This window comes from Chiloscyllium plagiosum, chromosome 7 (genome assembly GCF_004010195.1).
Source record: "Chiloscyllium plagiosum isolate BGI_BamShark_2017 chromosome 7, ASM401019v2, whole genome shotgun sequence".
Taxonomy (NCBI): domain Eukaryota; kingdom Metazoa; phylum Chordata; class Chondrichthyes; order Orectolobiformes; family Hemiscylliidae; genus Chiloscyllium; species Chiloscyllium plagiosum.
Genome location: NC_057716.1, coordinates 37,256,892 through 37,272,595, shown reverse-complemented (window position 1 = coordinate 37,272,595; position 15,704 = coordinate 37,256,892). Strand labels below are relative to the sequence as shown.

Here is a 15,704-nt window from a genome sequence, read left to right as displayed (position 1 = left end):
CATCCACATGCTGAATAAGAAAACTTTCTTGAATACACTTAATACATTCCTACCCATCCAAGCCCTTTACACTATAGAAGTTCCAGTCTGTGTTTGGAAAGTTAAATTCCCCAACCTTTGCAACCCTATTATTGTTGCAAAGATCTGGGACCGCTCAACATACTTGCTCCTCAATTTCCTGCTGACTATTCAGGGAATAGTAATAAAAATCTCAACACGTTAAGAGGATAACAAGTAGAGTCCATAAAAGACCAAAAACATAATTGATGTTTAGAGGCAAAAGCTTTTAATATGATTCTTAATGAATATGTTGCATCTTTCACAAAACCAGGGAGGTATGTAGATATTGTAGCTGAGAAAGACAGACAGTGTGAAATACTTGATTTGATGAATATAGTGAGAGAGGTTTTAATGGGATTAAGATCCTTGAAAGTAGATAAACCATTAACACTGGATGAACTGAACTTCAGGGTGTTAATATATACTACAAATCAGAGGATCCAGTATGGAGGGAGGAAACAGTGCCAGGTCTGACTTTCTTTTTCCAATAATCATTGGATAACGGTGTGAGGCTAAAGGATTGGAGGACTGCTGATAGTTTTAGAAATGGAGGAGGAATGCACCAAATAATTACATGTCTGTCAGTCTAACCTCAGTAATGGGCAATTTTGAGAGATAGTATAAACTGTGACTTGGAAGGGCACAGATTAATGAAGTATAGTCAGGGTAGACTTGTTCAGGGAAGATGGTGTCTGACTAAAGTGTTTGGAGGAATCATTAAGGAGGATCAATAACGGTACAGTAATTGATATGGTCTACATTGATTTTAGCAATGTTATACATGGCAGACTGTTTTTAAGAAATAAAAACATCTAGGATCCAGGAGAATTTAGTAAGCTGGATAGAAATGAAATCAGTGGTAGGAAACAAGTGTAATGGTGAATAGAAGACTGTATCTCCAATAGGGTTTTGCAGAGCTGCATACTGGATCCTCTGCTTTTTGTGGTATATATTAACAATGTGAACATAATTGGGGTAGTTGGCACTGCTGCCTCACAGCGCCAGGGACCTGGGCTCAATTCCCACTTCGGGCGACTGTCTGTATGGAGTTTGCATATTCTCCCCTTGTCTGCGTGGGTTTCTTTCAGGTGCTGTGGTTTTCTCCCACAATCCAAAGATGTACAGGTTAGGTGAATTGGCCATGCTAAGTTGCCCATAGTGTTTGTGCATTAGTCATGGGTAAAAGTAATGGAATGGGTCTGGGTGGGTTACTCTTCGAAGGGTGGGTGTGGACTTGTTGGGCTAAATTGCCTGTCTCCACACTGTAGGGAATCTAATCTAATCTCTGTACAGAATCTAATCAGAAATGCAGGGGTCAAAATTAGCCGTACGGTTGAATCTGAGGAAGATAGCTGTAGATTGCATGAAGGTATTAGTAGAGAAAGTGGGCAGAAAAACGGCAAATGGAATTCAACCTAAGAATTATGAGGTGATGCATTTGAATATGTAAAAAAGTGAGAGATTTAAATGAACTGAGGGACTTTTGAGTGAAATTCAATACATCTCTGAAGGTAGTAGGTCAGGTTGATAAAACAGTTAAGAAGATCTGTGCAATTCTTTCCTTTATTAGCTAAGGGATAGAATATAAGTAAAGGAAGATTATGCTAGAGTTATAAAAATCATTGGTTAGAAAAAAGTGTGTATTTCTGCTACTAAAAGGATGTACATTAGGGGAAAAAAACAAAGGACATTTGGGGAGAATGTTGGTAGGTCTGGAAAATGCAGCTATAAAGAAAGTTTGGATTGTCTGGGGTAGTTCCTCCTTAGAACAGAGGAGATTGAGGGGAGATTTGATTGAGACATAAAAAGTATTGTGAGGGACATGGATAGAATTGATGGAAGGTGTTTTATTTACCTTAGCAGAGAGGTCTGCGACTAGTGGGTATAGGTATAAAATGATAGAAATATCAGAGAGGAAATCAAGAAATAAACTTAACAGCCTGGAGCTCAGTAGCTGAAAAAATAGTAAAGGCAGAAACCTTCAACTAATTTAAAAGGTTTACAGATGTATGCCTCAAGTCCTGTATTCTTTAGGGCTATGGGTCAAGTGCTGGAAAGTCGGATTAGGCTAGATGTCTTTGGTGTGGGCCTAGTGTAAAAAGTGAACTCTTTCTGTACCATGAAATTGTTACAAGTCCAAGTATTTGTATTAAATGCAGGGGGAATAGATGATGATGATGATGATGATAATGATAATGATGATGATGATATCTCCTCTTGGTTTCTGCAGGGATGTGACAATGCAGAATGTGTGAAGATTAACTGTCAGATTGGCAGACTGGAAAGAGACAAGAGTGTAGTTCTGCACATCCGGTCACGACTGTGGGGTGAAACATTCATGAAAGTGAGTGGCAGGAAGTTTTCAAAACAGACTTTTTACAATTTTAGTGACTTCATCAGTCGTATTCTGTTTGTTTAAGAATAATTTTGTAGTTCTATTTCTTGGTGTTATCGCAGAATTACAGAAGGCTTACAGTGAGAAGGAGGCTATTTGGCATATTGTGCCTCCACCAGCTCATTAAATGAGCTTCATTTTCTAATGCCAATCTCCTGCTTTTTCCCCAGACCCTTGCACACATTATTTTTATGCAAGCAATCACCCAGTGTCCTTTAAGGTGCCTCAGTTGGACTTGCCTCTACCAAGGAAGTACATTCCATATACTTAACTAAAAATTTCTTGCTCACTTCACCGTGGTTCTTTTACAAATCATTTAAATCTATGTGCTGTTGTCCTTTTAGGAGCAGGAATAGTTTCTCTTCATCTGTTCTATCCAGCACACTCATGATTTTGAAAACCTCTTTCAAATCTTCTCTCCAAAGGGGAACAGTCCCAAATTCTTCAACATGTCTGCATAACTGAAGTCCCCTATTCCTGGAACCATTCTTGTAAACTACTTCTGTACTCCCTCCAATTTGTTCACATCCTTCCTGTAATGTGGTACCCTGAACCATACACAGTACTCCAGCTGAGGTCTAACAGGTGTCTTATACGCATTCAACATCACTTCCCTGCTCTTTTACCCATGAAGGACAGGAAGAGGGAACAGTATGAACAAGTGGATGAGAAGAATGATATGACAGTTAATGATCCAATAGGAATGTTCATGATGTGTATATTTTTTAATGTATATGATATCATCAAAACATATGCCCTTATCGTTTCTCTTTTATGTAACTAGAAAGAGAACCAGTCATACTCCTTGATGGCTTCTGCATCATACAGTGTCATTGAATTGCCATATAAAAACTTCTCTACTGAACTTCCCACCGGATCCATTGTGGTAAGTACCATTTTTTAGGTTCATTAATATTTTTGAAAATAAAATTCATCTGTTTTTAAAATCAACATTTAACAATTTTTAAAAATATTTGCAGGTTACTACTTTGGTGACTTGGGATAAGGTGATTACTCCTCATCCAGTGCCAGTTTGGGTTATCATATTGGCACTCCTAGCTGGTCTACTCCTTCTAGCTCTCTTGGTATTTGTCATGTATAAAGTAAGTAACGCTCTTTGTCAAGTTTCTTTTAATCATTAATTGGTGTAATTTATGGAAATACTGTTGGATAGTAGAGAATCAATTACATTCTTTCAGTCATGTGAGACATAATGAGATGCAGTACAAATTCTTATTTTTTTAAAGTCTGAAATCAGAGGTTACCATAAAGAATTCTCCTCAACCTCTGCCCTCCGCTATGGTCTGCTAAGACTGTGGTGACTTTAATTTTAGTAGTAATATGAATGCAGTATACCATTTAAAAGTAAAACAAAGAATTGTAGTTGCTCAAAATCTGAAACAAAATAAAATCGCTGGAGAAACTCAGCAGGTCAGTTGGCATCTGTGGAGAGAAAATGGAGTTAACATTTTGACTCCAGTGACCCTTTGTCAGAACAGTTCTGAAGAAGGGTCATTGGACTCAAAACAATAACTTTGTTTTCACACCATTTGGAAACCCAGATATACTCATGCAGCACTTTCAGGTATTTTTGTAGTAAATTCTATTAATAATGTATTAACAGTGTGAGATTAGAAGGAATTAAATTCTTCCGTATAGATAATGAGAAAACCTTGCCCTTTTGAACAATATATAACCTAATAAATTTCTTAAGTACATGAAAAGAGTTTTAGAATTTAAGTTATAAACTGACTGAACACGTTAGCCTCAGCATTACAAAAGCATGTGTGGCATGTACAAGGGGAACAAATAAAATTGCTTAGTATTTAAAAAAAGTATTTTTGGTTTGTTGCCTCTGTAACCTGAAAATACAATATCAAATGTAAATTTGGAAGGTAAATGCATGAAAATAATACTCCATAAAATTAAACCTTTTTCTATCTAATGCCTGGATTAGGATAGCAACAGGAGAAACCTGCTCAATTCCTGATGAAGTGCTTTTGCCTGAAACGTCGATTTTTATGTTCCTTGGATGCTGCCTGACCTGCTTTTCTAGCACACTCTGATCTAAACTCTGGTTTCCAGCATCTGCAGTCCTCACTTTTGCCACAGGAGAAACCATTCAGCCTATCAAGATTGCTCCACCATTCAGTTAGATCACGGCTGATCACCTGTCTCATATCACTTTCCTGCACGATCTGCATACCTATTGATGTCAGTCATCTTCAGAAATCTATCAATTTCATTTTTCATTCCCAATGATTGGACTTCCATTCTCCTCTGGGTAGAGAATTCCAAAGATCCCTCACCCTGTAAGTGAAGAAATTCCTCATCATCTCAATCTCAGAATGATGGTTGGTCCATTTAAGACTATCCCTGGTTCTAGACACAGCAGCCAGGGGATACATCTTATCTATATCCACCCTGTAATAATTTTTAAAGTTTCAGTGAGACCACCTTTACAATCTCTAAGGCATATTGACCCAATCTCCTCAATCTTTCTTTATTCATAAGACAATCTCACTATCCTAACAATTAATCTGATAGACTTCTGGTACACTCAATCTTATGGTAAGTATGTCCTTCCTTGCATAATGAGGCAAAAACTGTGCACATTATATCAGGTAAAGTGTCCCCAAGACTCTATACAACTGCAGCAAGCTATCTTTATTTCTGTACTCAAATACCTTTTGCAATGAAGGCCAACATACCACTTGCCTTCCTCATTGCTTGCTGCCTATAGTCTAACTTTTACTGGTTCAAGAACAAGGACACTTTAGACTGAGCCACTTTGTAGTATTTTCTCTTGGTACCCATAGTATTGCTTTGTTGTCACTGTTTTGAATTTAAATTTTTAAAATGATTTTGTGTTCAGTCTATAGCTTGGTGCATCTTACTGATCAATGTTGTATGTGAATTATGCAAATCTTATTTTGACTCCTGAGATCTCCTTGTTCTTGAGTTCAAGAGGATGAAGGCAGGTCTGACACACTCAGCCACAGCCTGCACCATTAATAGGATAAGGAAGCAGGAACTTTGACTTCTTGGCACCATCCAACCAGCTGAGCTAAGCAGCCTTCCGAAGGATTCAGAGTTGTTGTGACAACATACAATTTTTACATGCATATTGTAGCCTGGAGCATTGGTAGAGACTCCATTTTCTCTCCTGCCATTGGCATGTGTTGAAAGCATTACTCCACCTCTTTGGCATGCTATTAATCTTCCTTCCGTGGCCAGCAGGTCCTGGAGTGGAATTTAAACCTGGAACTTCTGGCTGAGAGACATGGATGCTATCATACAGGTCCACCTTCCAATCTCCAGCCAGAGCAGATGTTCTAAGTACTCAGTCAACCCAAGGATAACTGGTCAAAGGAGTCCTTCAATGTAACATTAAAAACAACAAAAAAATTACATTGCAATGGGTAGAGCACAGAAATAAAGTGGCTTGTTGCAATTGATTAGAGCCTTGGTTACCCTTCACCTGGTATATTGTGCACAATTTTTGTCTCCTTATGCAAGACAGAACATACTTACCATTGATCAAGTGTGACAGAAATTCATCAGGGAGAGTTAGATTGCCTTAGGAATAGAGATTGAGGAACACTTTAAAGTTTTGAATGAGCTTTGGTCTGTATCTTCCAATGCAACCTCCAGAAATGATCATCATAGATTCTGACTAATTTTTACTGAGATCAAATTGGCTTGTTTGTCATTAATATCTTTACTCTCATCTTCAGGGACACCAGCAACAAAACATATGGGTAGCAAAACCTTGATCAAGCAAGATTACAAATGCTGTCAATATTTCTTTGCATCTGTCCAGTCCAGTATATGGATCATTTGCATTATCGGCCAGTGTTTTGCCCGCTAATTAGTAAATCTGAAACTCATTGCTAATGATACTTCCTAACATTCACAATTCAACTTGGTAAATTACATAATGGACGAAATATACTTCCTTAGGTTTTACCATTTTCCTCTGCATCTGTTTTTTTGGGTCTTGGTTTTTGTACAGTCATGCCTGAGATTATCTGACATCTGCTACTTTTCTTTTAGATTTTCTGTGATTAAATTTTATGTCAATTTCACCATGCCCTGACGATAATTTGCCTACCTCACTCTCAGTTTAGATAGTGAACTTCTTTGAATAAATCAGAGTATCTGAGATTTGTCATGGGGAAAATGGTGGCATAGTTGTAAATGTCACTGGACTGGTAAACCAAAGGCTGGAGCTAATGCTCTGAGGGCATGAAAATTCATTGATAAATCTGGAATATAAAGTTGCTATCAATAATGGAGAAAATAATCTATCATGTAGATTATAAAAATTAATCTGATTATGGAATCAAATCTGCCATCTTTTCATGATTTAGTCTATATTCAAGCAATGTTGCTCTACCCTCATTTGTTGTACCAAATTGCTCTACTTCGCATTTCTCCAGATTGAAAGCCATCTGTCATTTTTCAACCCTTGACCCATTTGATCAAGGTCCTTTTGTAATCTTGGAAAACCTTCTTCACTGTCTGCTACATAACCAGTTTTGGTGTCATTGGCAAACTTACTTACCATGCCTTTTATATTCACATCCAAATCATTTATATATTTGACACACAAAAGAAGACTCAGAACTGATTCCTGTGGAACACTACTGGTGGCAACTTACCCACAACTGAAGGCAGACTCTATAGTTCCCCAGTTTCTGCTTATAACCCTTAATCAAAGGTGCAGCATTAACCACCCTCCGGTAGTTATAAATGATGCAAATATTGCTGCAAAGGGTCTTGCAATTTTCTCCCTAACATTCCTACAACATTCTGGGGTACAATAGATCAGGTCCCGCAGATTTAGAATGAAGAACAAAGAAAATTATAGCGCAGCAACAGGCCCTTCGGCCCTCCAGGCCTGAACCGATCCTGATCCTTTATCTAAATCTGTCACCTATTTTCTAAAGATTTATATCCCTCTGCTCATTCATGGATCTGTCTATATATATCTTAAATGATGCTAGTGTGCCTGCCTCTACCACCTCCACTGGCAACACATTTCAGGCATCCACCACCCTCTGCCTAAAGAATTTTCCACACATGTCTCCCTTAAAGTTTTCCCCTCTCACCTTGGACTTGTGACCCCTAGTAATTCAGTCTCCCACTCTGGGGGGGAAAAAAGCTTCTTGCTATCCACTCTGTCTATATGTTTTATGATTTTGTAGACCCCAGTCAGGTCCCCCTCAACCTCCATCTTTCTAATGAAAATAATCCTAATCTACTCAACTACTCCTCATAGCTAGCACCTTCCATAGCAGGCAACATCCTGATGAGCCTCCTCTGCACCCTTTCCAAAGCATCATATCCTTTTGGTAATGTGGTGACCACAACTGTACGCAGTATTCCAAATGTGGCCGAACCAAAGTCCTATACAACTGTAACATGACCTGCAAATTCTTTTATTCAATATCTGGATTAGAGTGGTGCTGGAAGAGCACAGCAGTTCAGGCAGCATCCGAGGAGCAGGGATATGTTTTATGATTTTGTAGACCCCGTGGGCGGCACGGTGGCACAGTGGTTAGCACTGCTGCCTCGCAGCGCCAGAGACCCGGGTTCAATTCCCGCCTCAGGCGACTGACTGTGTGGAGTTTGCACGTTCTCCCCGTGTCTGCGTGGGTTTCCTCCGGGGGCTCCGGTTTCCTCCCACAGTCCAAAGATGTGCAAGTCAGGTGAATTGGCCATGCTAAATTGCCCGTAGTGTTAGGTAAAGGGGTAAATGTAGGAGTATGGATGGGTTACGCTTCGGCGGGTCGGTGTGGACTTGTTGGGCCGAAGGGCCTGTTTCCACACTGTAAGTAATCTAATCTAATCTAATCTAAAAATCGACGGTTCGGGCAAAAGCCCTTCATCAGGAAAGAGGTAGAGTGCTTGTTATTTTCAGGGCAGAGGAAATGACCTGGGAGTTGCAGTGGGAGAGGGACTCGCTGAGATTCTTGTAGAGAGAGGAGGAAAACTTCTTCAAGGCAGGCATCTTTGCAAGAGGATTCGCAGTAGGGTTAAAATCAACTAGGTAAGAACAATGACTGCAGATGCTGGAAACCAGATTCTGGATTAGTGGTGCTGGAAAAGCATAGCAGTTCAGGCATAAGCACAGCAGTTCAGGCATCTTGTGTTCAATACCCCGTCCAATGAAGGAAAGTATGCCATATGCCACCTTAACCACTCTATCGACCTGTGTTGCCAACTTCAGGGTACAAAGGACCTGAACACCCAGATCTCTCTGTACATCAGTTCTCCCCAGGGCTTTTCCATTTACCGTATAGTTTGCTTTTGAATTGAATCTTCAAAAATGCATCTCCTCGCATTTGCCCGGATTGAACTCTATCTGCCATTTCTCTGCCCAACTCTCCAATCCATCTATATTCTGCTGCATTCTTTGACAGTCCCCTTCACTATCTGCTACTCTACCAATTTTAGTGTCATCTGCAAACTTGCTATCAGACTACCTATACCTTTCTCCAGATCATTTATGTATATCACAAACAACAGTGGTCCCAGCATGTATCCCTGTGGAACACCCCTGGTCACAGTTGTCTATTTTGAGAAACTCCCTTCCACTACTACTGACTGTGTCCTGCTGGCCAGTCAGTTGTCTATCCTTCTAGCTAGTACACCGTGCACCCCATGCAACTTCACTTTCTCCATCAGCCTACCATGGAGAAACCTTATCAAATGCCTTAGTGAAATCCATATATATGACATCTACAGCCTTTCCCTCATCAATCAACTTTGTCACTTGCTCAAAGAATTCTACCAAGTTGGTGAGATACAACCTTTCCTGCAAAAAAACCATGCTGCCTCTCACTGATAAGCCCATTTTCTTCCAAATGTAAATCGATGCTATCTCTCAGTATCTTCTCCAGCAGTTTCCCTACCACTGACATCAGACTCACCAGTCCACAATTAGCTGGATCATTCCTGCTACCCTTAAACAAGGGGACAACATTAGCAATTCTCCAGTCCTCTGACTCACCTGTGTTTGAGGATGCTGCAAAGATATCTGTTAAGGCCCCAGCTATTTCCCCTTTCACTTCCCTCAGTAACCTGGGATAGATCCCATCTGGACCTGGGGACTTGTCCATCGTAATGCTTTTTAGAATACCCAACACTTCCTCCTTCCTTACGCTGACATTACCTAAAGTAATCAAACACCAATCCCTAACCTCAACATCCCTCTCCTCGGTGAATACTGAGGCAAAGTACTCATTAAGAATCTCACCTATTTTCTCTGACTCCACGCATAACTTTCCTCCTTTGTCTATGAGTGGGCCAACCCTTTCTCCAGTTACCCTCTTGCTCCTTATGTACAAATAAAAGGCTTTGGGATTTTCCTTCAACCTGTTTGCTAACGATATTTCATGGCCCCTTTTAGCCCTCTTAATTCCTCATTTCAGATTGTTCACACTTTTCCGATTTTCTTCCAAAGCTTCATTTGTTTTCAGTTACCTAGACCTTTTTATATATACTTCCTTTTTCCTCTTAGCTAGTCTCACAATTTCACCTGTCATTCGTGGTTCCATAATCTTGTCATTTCTATCCCTCATTTTCACACGGACATGTCTGTCCTGCACTCTAATCAACCTCCCACATATCAAATGTGGATTGGCCTCCCCCCAATTTAGCACTCTTTCTTTAGGACCACTCTCATCTTTGTCCATGAGTATTCTAAAACTTATGGAATTGTGATCACTATTCCCAAAATAATCCCCATCTTAATCTTCAACCACCTGGCCGGGCTCAACACCACAGCACCAGGTCCAGCATGGCACCTTCTCGAGTTGGACTATTTATGTACTGCTCTATAAAACCCTCCTGGATGCTCCTTATAAATTCTCCTCCATCTATACCTCTAACACCAAGTGAATCCCAGTCACTGGGTAAAATCAAAATCTACTATCACCACCATCCTATTGCTCCTATGTTTTTCCATAATCTGTTTCCATATTTGCACCTGTATCTCACACTCGCTGTTGGGAGGTTGTAGCACAATCCCAACATTGTTACCGCACCCTTCCTACTTCTGAGCTCTGCCCATATTGCCTCACTGCTCGAGTCCTCCATAATGCCCTCTTTCAGCACAGCTGTGATATCTTCTCTGACCAGTAATGCAATTCCTCCACTCCTTTTACCTCCCTCTCTATCCTACCAGAAGCATCTATGTCCTGGGATATTTAGTTGAAAATCATGCTCTTCCCTCAACCAAGTCTCAGTAATAGTAATTACATGGCCTGGTCAAACTGGCCAAAAAAGGTCTAGGCAGCAGGCTGTGGACGGGTCATTAGGGCGGATTGTCTGCCCCTCTTCTGCGGTTATGTCACAACTCAGTGGTCCCTGGACTACCAGAGGTTCTATTCACTAAGAAAGAAAAAGTAATAACATCATAAGCCCAGGTACCAATCCAAGCCCTAAGTTCATCTGTCTTACCTACTACACTTCTCATATTAAAACAAATGCGCCTTTGACCACCTGTCCCTTTGTGTTCATCATCTGCTCCCTGCCTACTCTTCCCCTTAGTCACACTGACCTTCATTATCTAGTTCCTTACAGGCTTTCGTTACTTTCTCCTTACTGTCCACTAACCACCTCATTTGGTTCCCATCCCCCTGCCACACGAGTTTAAATCCTCCCCAACAGTATTAACAAAAGCACCTTTTAAGGACATTGGGGTCCAGTCCAGCCCAGGTATAGACCGTCCAATTTTTAATAGCCTTGCCTCCCCCAGAACTGCTCCCAATGTTCCAAAAATGTGAACTCCACCCTCCTGCACAATCTCTCAAGCCACGCATTCATCCTGCCTATTTTTTCGTTTCTACTCTGATTAGTACGTAGCACTGGTAGCAATCCTGAGATTACTATCTCTGAGGTCCTACTTTTTAACTTGGCTCCTAACTCCCTAAATTCTGCTTTGAGGACTTTATCCCATTTTTAAAAGCTATATCATTAGTGCCTACATGCGCTATGACAGCTGGCTGTTTGCACTCCACCTTCAGAATGGTCTGCAGCCGATCTGAAACATCCCTGACCCGTGCACCATTATATTCTCTAAGACCTGCAGAACTTCCTCTTCTGTAATGTGAACACTTTTTCTGCCTTCCTCACTAGAAAACACATTCAGTATCTTGGTTACACATTAATGAGGTGAAATACAGAAGTATGTGAGAGAAAATTCACCCTGAACTATGGTAAACCAGGTGCCTTGAATTTCACTTTCCAACTAACTTCAGTTGACAATTGGAAAACTCAGCTCTATATAGTCTCATTCTTAATTCTCAAAATAAAACTATGATTTCAACTTAAAGCTATACATCGTTACTCCACTTCAGAACAGAAATTCTCAAACAATAATAATATATTAAGAATCGTCATCATACCCCAGCCTGGTTGTCTATGCAACAGATTACACCAAGATCTACAGATTAATTTCTAAGATTTATGTCTCATGATGCTGTTGCATATTAGCATTGTTTAAATCAAGTGATTTGCGATGTATGAAATGTGTTTTACAGTTTGGGTTTTTCAAACGTGTCCGACCGCCGCGTAAAGATTCTATTGAACGGCAGCAACTCCAACCACAGGAAATGAATGGGGATGGAGCTGCAGAAACATAACTGCCACCCAGGTTTACAAAAACTGCCTGGAACTCGAATTACTCTAAACCCTGGACTTGAAGTGAACAATTTGACTAACATGGTGTGAAATGAACTGCCAAGAATGCAGTTTGCACGAGCCTCTTTATTTGTATTGACATGTTGGTAGGTACAAATATTGAGCAAGGGCAATATAAATTTAGCTTTGCTGGTTCCTACTGATGTGGTTCTTGTATTTCATTGCACTGATTAGCACTTCAAAATCTGTATATTATTGCAGGTTTAAAATGGTGAAATTCATTGCCATTGTTGCTGTTATAGCAACCTGTGTTTAAATTTTAACTTTGAAGTGCAATATCACAAGTTAGTAGATCCTTACTGAAAAGCAAATCATTGAAAGTCATTTAAGAACAACTCCTCTTAAATGCATTAATTGATTTAACCTATCATTTTGTAGCATTAAATGACTGTTGTCAATTTATCTGGATGAAAGCAAAGCGGTTTTACAATGAGAATGTATTTTTAAAAAGTTTTGGAACGTGATATGATATGATTGTCCATATTGGGCAAAAAGAGGTAATATGTTCTGTAGGTATGTTGCATTTATTTTGGTCAACATTGAAGTTAGTGATCAGGTGTATGATGCACTATAGTGAGGCATTCTGATCCTATTACTGTGGACTCTTTTTACCATGACTATTTTCCCACCACCAACCAATGCTCCAGTACTCCACCCTCCCCTGCCGACCCTGCAGTTGCACTGTATAAATTGGTAAGCGCAACTCATTCTGTTACAGACTTCTGTGTTACTGCATCAAGAACTTAATTACAAATTTGAGATCCCGTGCCCCAAAATAGGAGAGCAGATCACCACGATATTTAGTGCATTTGCCTTTATATCTTGTTTGTACAAATTAGCCTAGTCCGAATCGGCAATTGAGTTATGTTACAGTTCTTAAAAAAACAAGCTTACATTTATGAAGTATAGATACTCCAATTGATTACTAAAGATGGTATATGTGGTAAAAGGAAGATACACAAATGAATTAATTTTTTAGGATCAGGATATGTCCCTGTAGATTTATGAGGGAAATAAGTGGTCTTTGCCCTGTTTTTATCTTTTAAGGTTCACATTTGTTCTTTAATTGCTTACATATGCATTTGGGTGATTGTATTTCATGGCTTTTTAAAGGGAATAAATGGGATGTGAATTTCAAGAGTCTGTTGTTTTTTTCTTTTAAACTAATATGGGACAGTAGTGATGCCACTGCAGTAATAATCTAGAAATCCAGGCTAATGTTCAGGGAACATGGTTTTAAATCCAACAATTGCAGATAGTGAAATTTGAAATCATTTTTTAAAAATCTGGAGTGAAAAACTAATGTAACGATAGTCATAAAAAACATCTGGTTCACTAATATTCTTTAGGGAAGGAAATCTATCCAAACTTGCTGTTAAATGTGATAGCAATATTCAGAAATAGGCCAGAGTAGTCCTCAGTTCCAGGATGATTAGAGAGACCAGTGTGTTGCTCTAAGTGTAACAAATCTCTACAATGTATCCTGTTACTAACATGATTTCTTATAAAGTCACAGATGTTCAGCATGGAAACAGACCCTTCGGTCAAACCCGTCCATGCTGACCAGATATCCCAACCCAATCTAGTCCCACCAGCCAGCACCTGGCCCATGTCCCTCCAAACCTTTCCTGTTCATACTCATCCAAATGCCTCTTAAATATTGCAATTGTATCAGCCTCCACCACTTCCTCTGGCAGCTCATTCCATACACATACCACCCTCTGTGTGAAAAGGTTGCCCTGTAGATCTCTTTTATATCTTTCCCCTCTCACCCTAAACCTATGCCCTCTGGTTCTGGACTCCCCAGGGAAAAGACTTTGCCTATTTACCCTATCCATGCCCCTCATAATTTTGTAAACCTCTATAAGGTCACCCCTCTGCCTCCAACGCTCCAGGGAAAACAGCCCCAGCCTGTTCAGTCTCTCCCTACAGCTCAAAACCTCCAGCCCTGGCAACATGCTTGTAAATCTTTTCTGAACCCTTTCAAGTTTCACAACATCTTTCTGAAAGGAAGGAGACCAGAATTACACGCAATATTCCAATAGTGGTCTAATCAATGTCCTGTCCAGCCACAACATGACCTCCCAACTCCTGTACTCAATACTCTGACCATTTGTGGGCAGCACAGTGGTTAGCACTGCTGCCTCACAGCGCCAGAGACCCGGGTTCAATTCCCGATTCAGGCGACTGACTGTGTGGAGTTTGCACATTCTCCCTGTGTCTGCGTGGGTTTCCTCCCACAGTCCAAAGGTCAGGTGAATTGGCCATGCTAAATTGCCCGTAGTGTTAGGTAAAAGGGTAAATGTAGGGGTATGGGTGGGTTGCACTTCGGCGGATCGGTGTGGACTTGTTGGGCCGAAGGGCCTGTTTCCACACTAAGTAATCTAATCTAATTATCACACTAAAGGAAAGCATACTAAACGCCTTCTTCACTATCCTATCTACCTGCGACTCCACTTTCAAGGAGCTATGAATCTGCACTCCAAGGTCTCTTTGTTCAGCAACACTCCCCAGGACCTTACCATTAAGTGTATAAGTCCTGCTAAGATTTGCTTTCCCAAAATGCAGCACCTCGCATTTATCTGAATTAAACTCCATCTGCCACTTCTCAGCCCATTGGCCCATCTGGTCCAGATCCTGTTGTAATCTGAGGTAACCCTCTTCGCTGTCCACTACACCTCCAATTTTGGTGTCATCTGCAAACTCAATTATGTCTAACCAGCACTGTTAATGTAATGGTAATGTTACTGTAAATTGTGGGAATACAAGTTTACATTAAACGAGTACCCCAATATACAGGCTGTCTGTCACTTGGAAAAATGTTTGAGAGTAATATAATCATGGGGCAACAGGTTGAATGGAACTAATTCAGAAACATGAAGTACATTTTGTTGGCCCCCCTGCTACTTTGCTGACTCTTGTTTTCTATTTCTAGCTTGATTGTAGGATTGGGCACTCTACTATTTGAGGCATTTTGATAATATATTCATTAATACAGAGGAACCTTGATTACCCGGCATTCAAGTAACCGAATTTCAGATTATCCGAACAATATCGCAAGGTTCTGATGCTTGGCTAACCATGTTATCTGGCATTCGATTAACCAAATGAAATACTCCCCGTCCGTGTCCTTCGAATAGTTGAGGTTCTTCTGTAATGCTGTAATTTTGGGCATTTACTTGGTTTTAGGAGGCTAATGACGTCAGATGTGGACCAGCATATCGAATCTTCTCTTGTAAAGAATTGGTCAACCAGAAACAGGTCCATGGGCCATAACCAGCAGCAGTGCCCAACTTTTTTTGTCCACCTTCAGGGTGGTGAAAGGCGCAGATCTGGAATTGTGAAGTAACAAGGCCTCAAAGACTTGAATCTGTGTTGCTTCAATGCATGAGTGTACTATGTTGGACTGGGGTGTATAAAGTTAAAAATCACACAACACCAGGTTATAGTCCAACAGGTTTAATTGGAAGCACACTAGCTTTTGGAGCGACTAGTGTGATTGATGAAGGAGTGTCGCTCCGAAAGCTAGTGTGCTTCC

General features: G+C 40.3%; 1 protein-coding gene across 1 annotated transcript in view; it reads left to right on the top strand.

The window, feature by feature from the left end:
* Positions 1–13,304, top strand: part of itgav (integrin, alpha V) — a 139,920-nt gene extending 126,616 nt beyond the window's left edge. The window contains exons 27-30 of the mRNA XM_043693448.1: positions 2,291–2,404; positions 3,240–3,341; positions 3,436–3,558; positions 12,007–13,304. Of these exons, the coding sequence (XP_043549383.1) occupies positions 2,291–2,404; positions 3,240–3,341; positions 3,436–3,558; positions 12,007–12,108 (441 nt within the window). The 3' untranslated portion in view covers positions 12,109–13,304. The remainder of the gene's footprint in view (positions 1–2,290; positions 2,405–3,239; positions 3,342–3,435; positions 3,559–12,006) is intronic.
* The last annotated feature ends 2,400 nt before the right edge of the window (positions 13,305–15,704 follow it).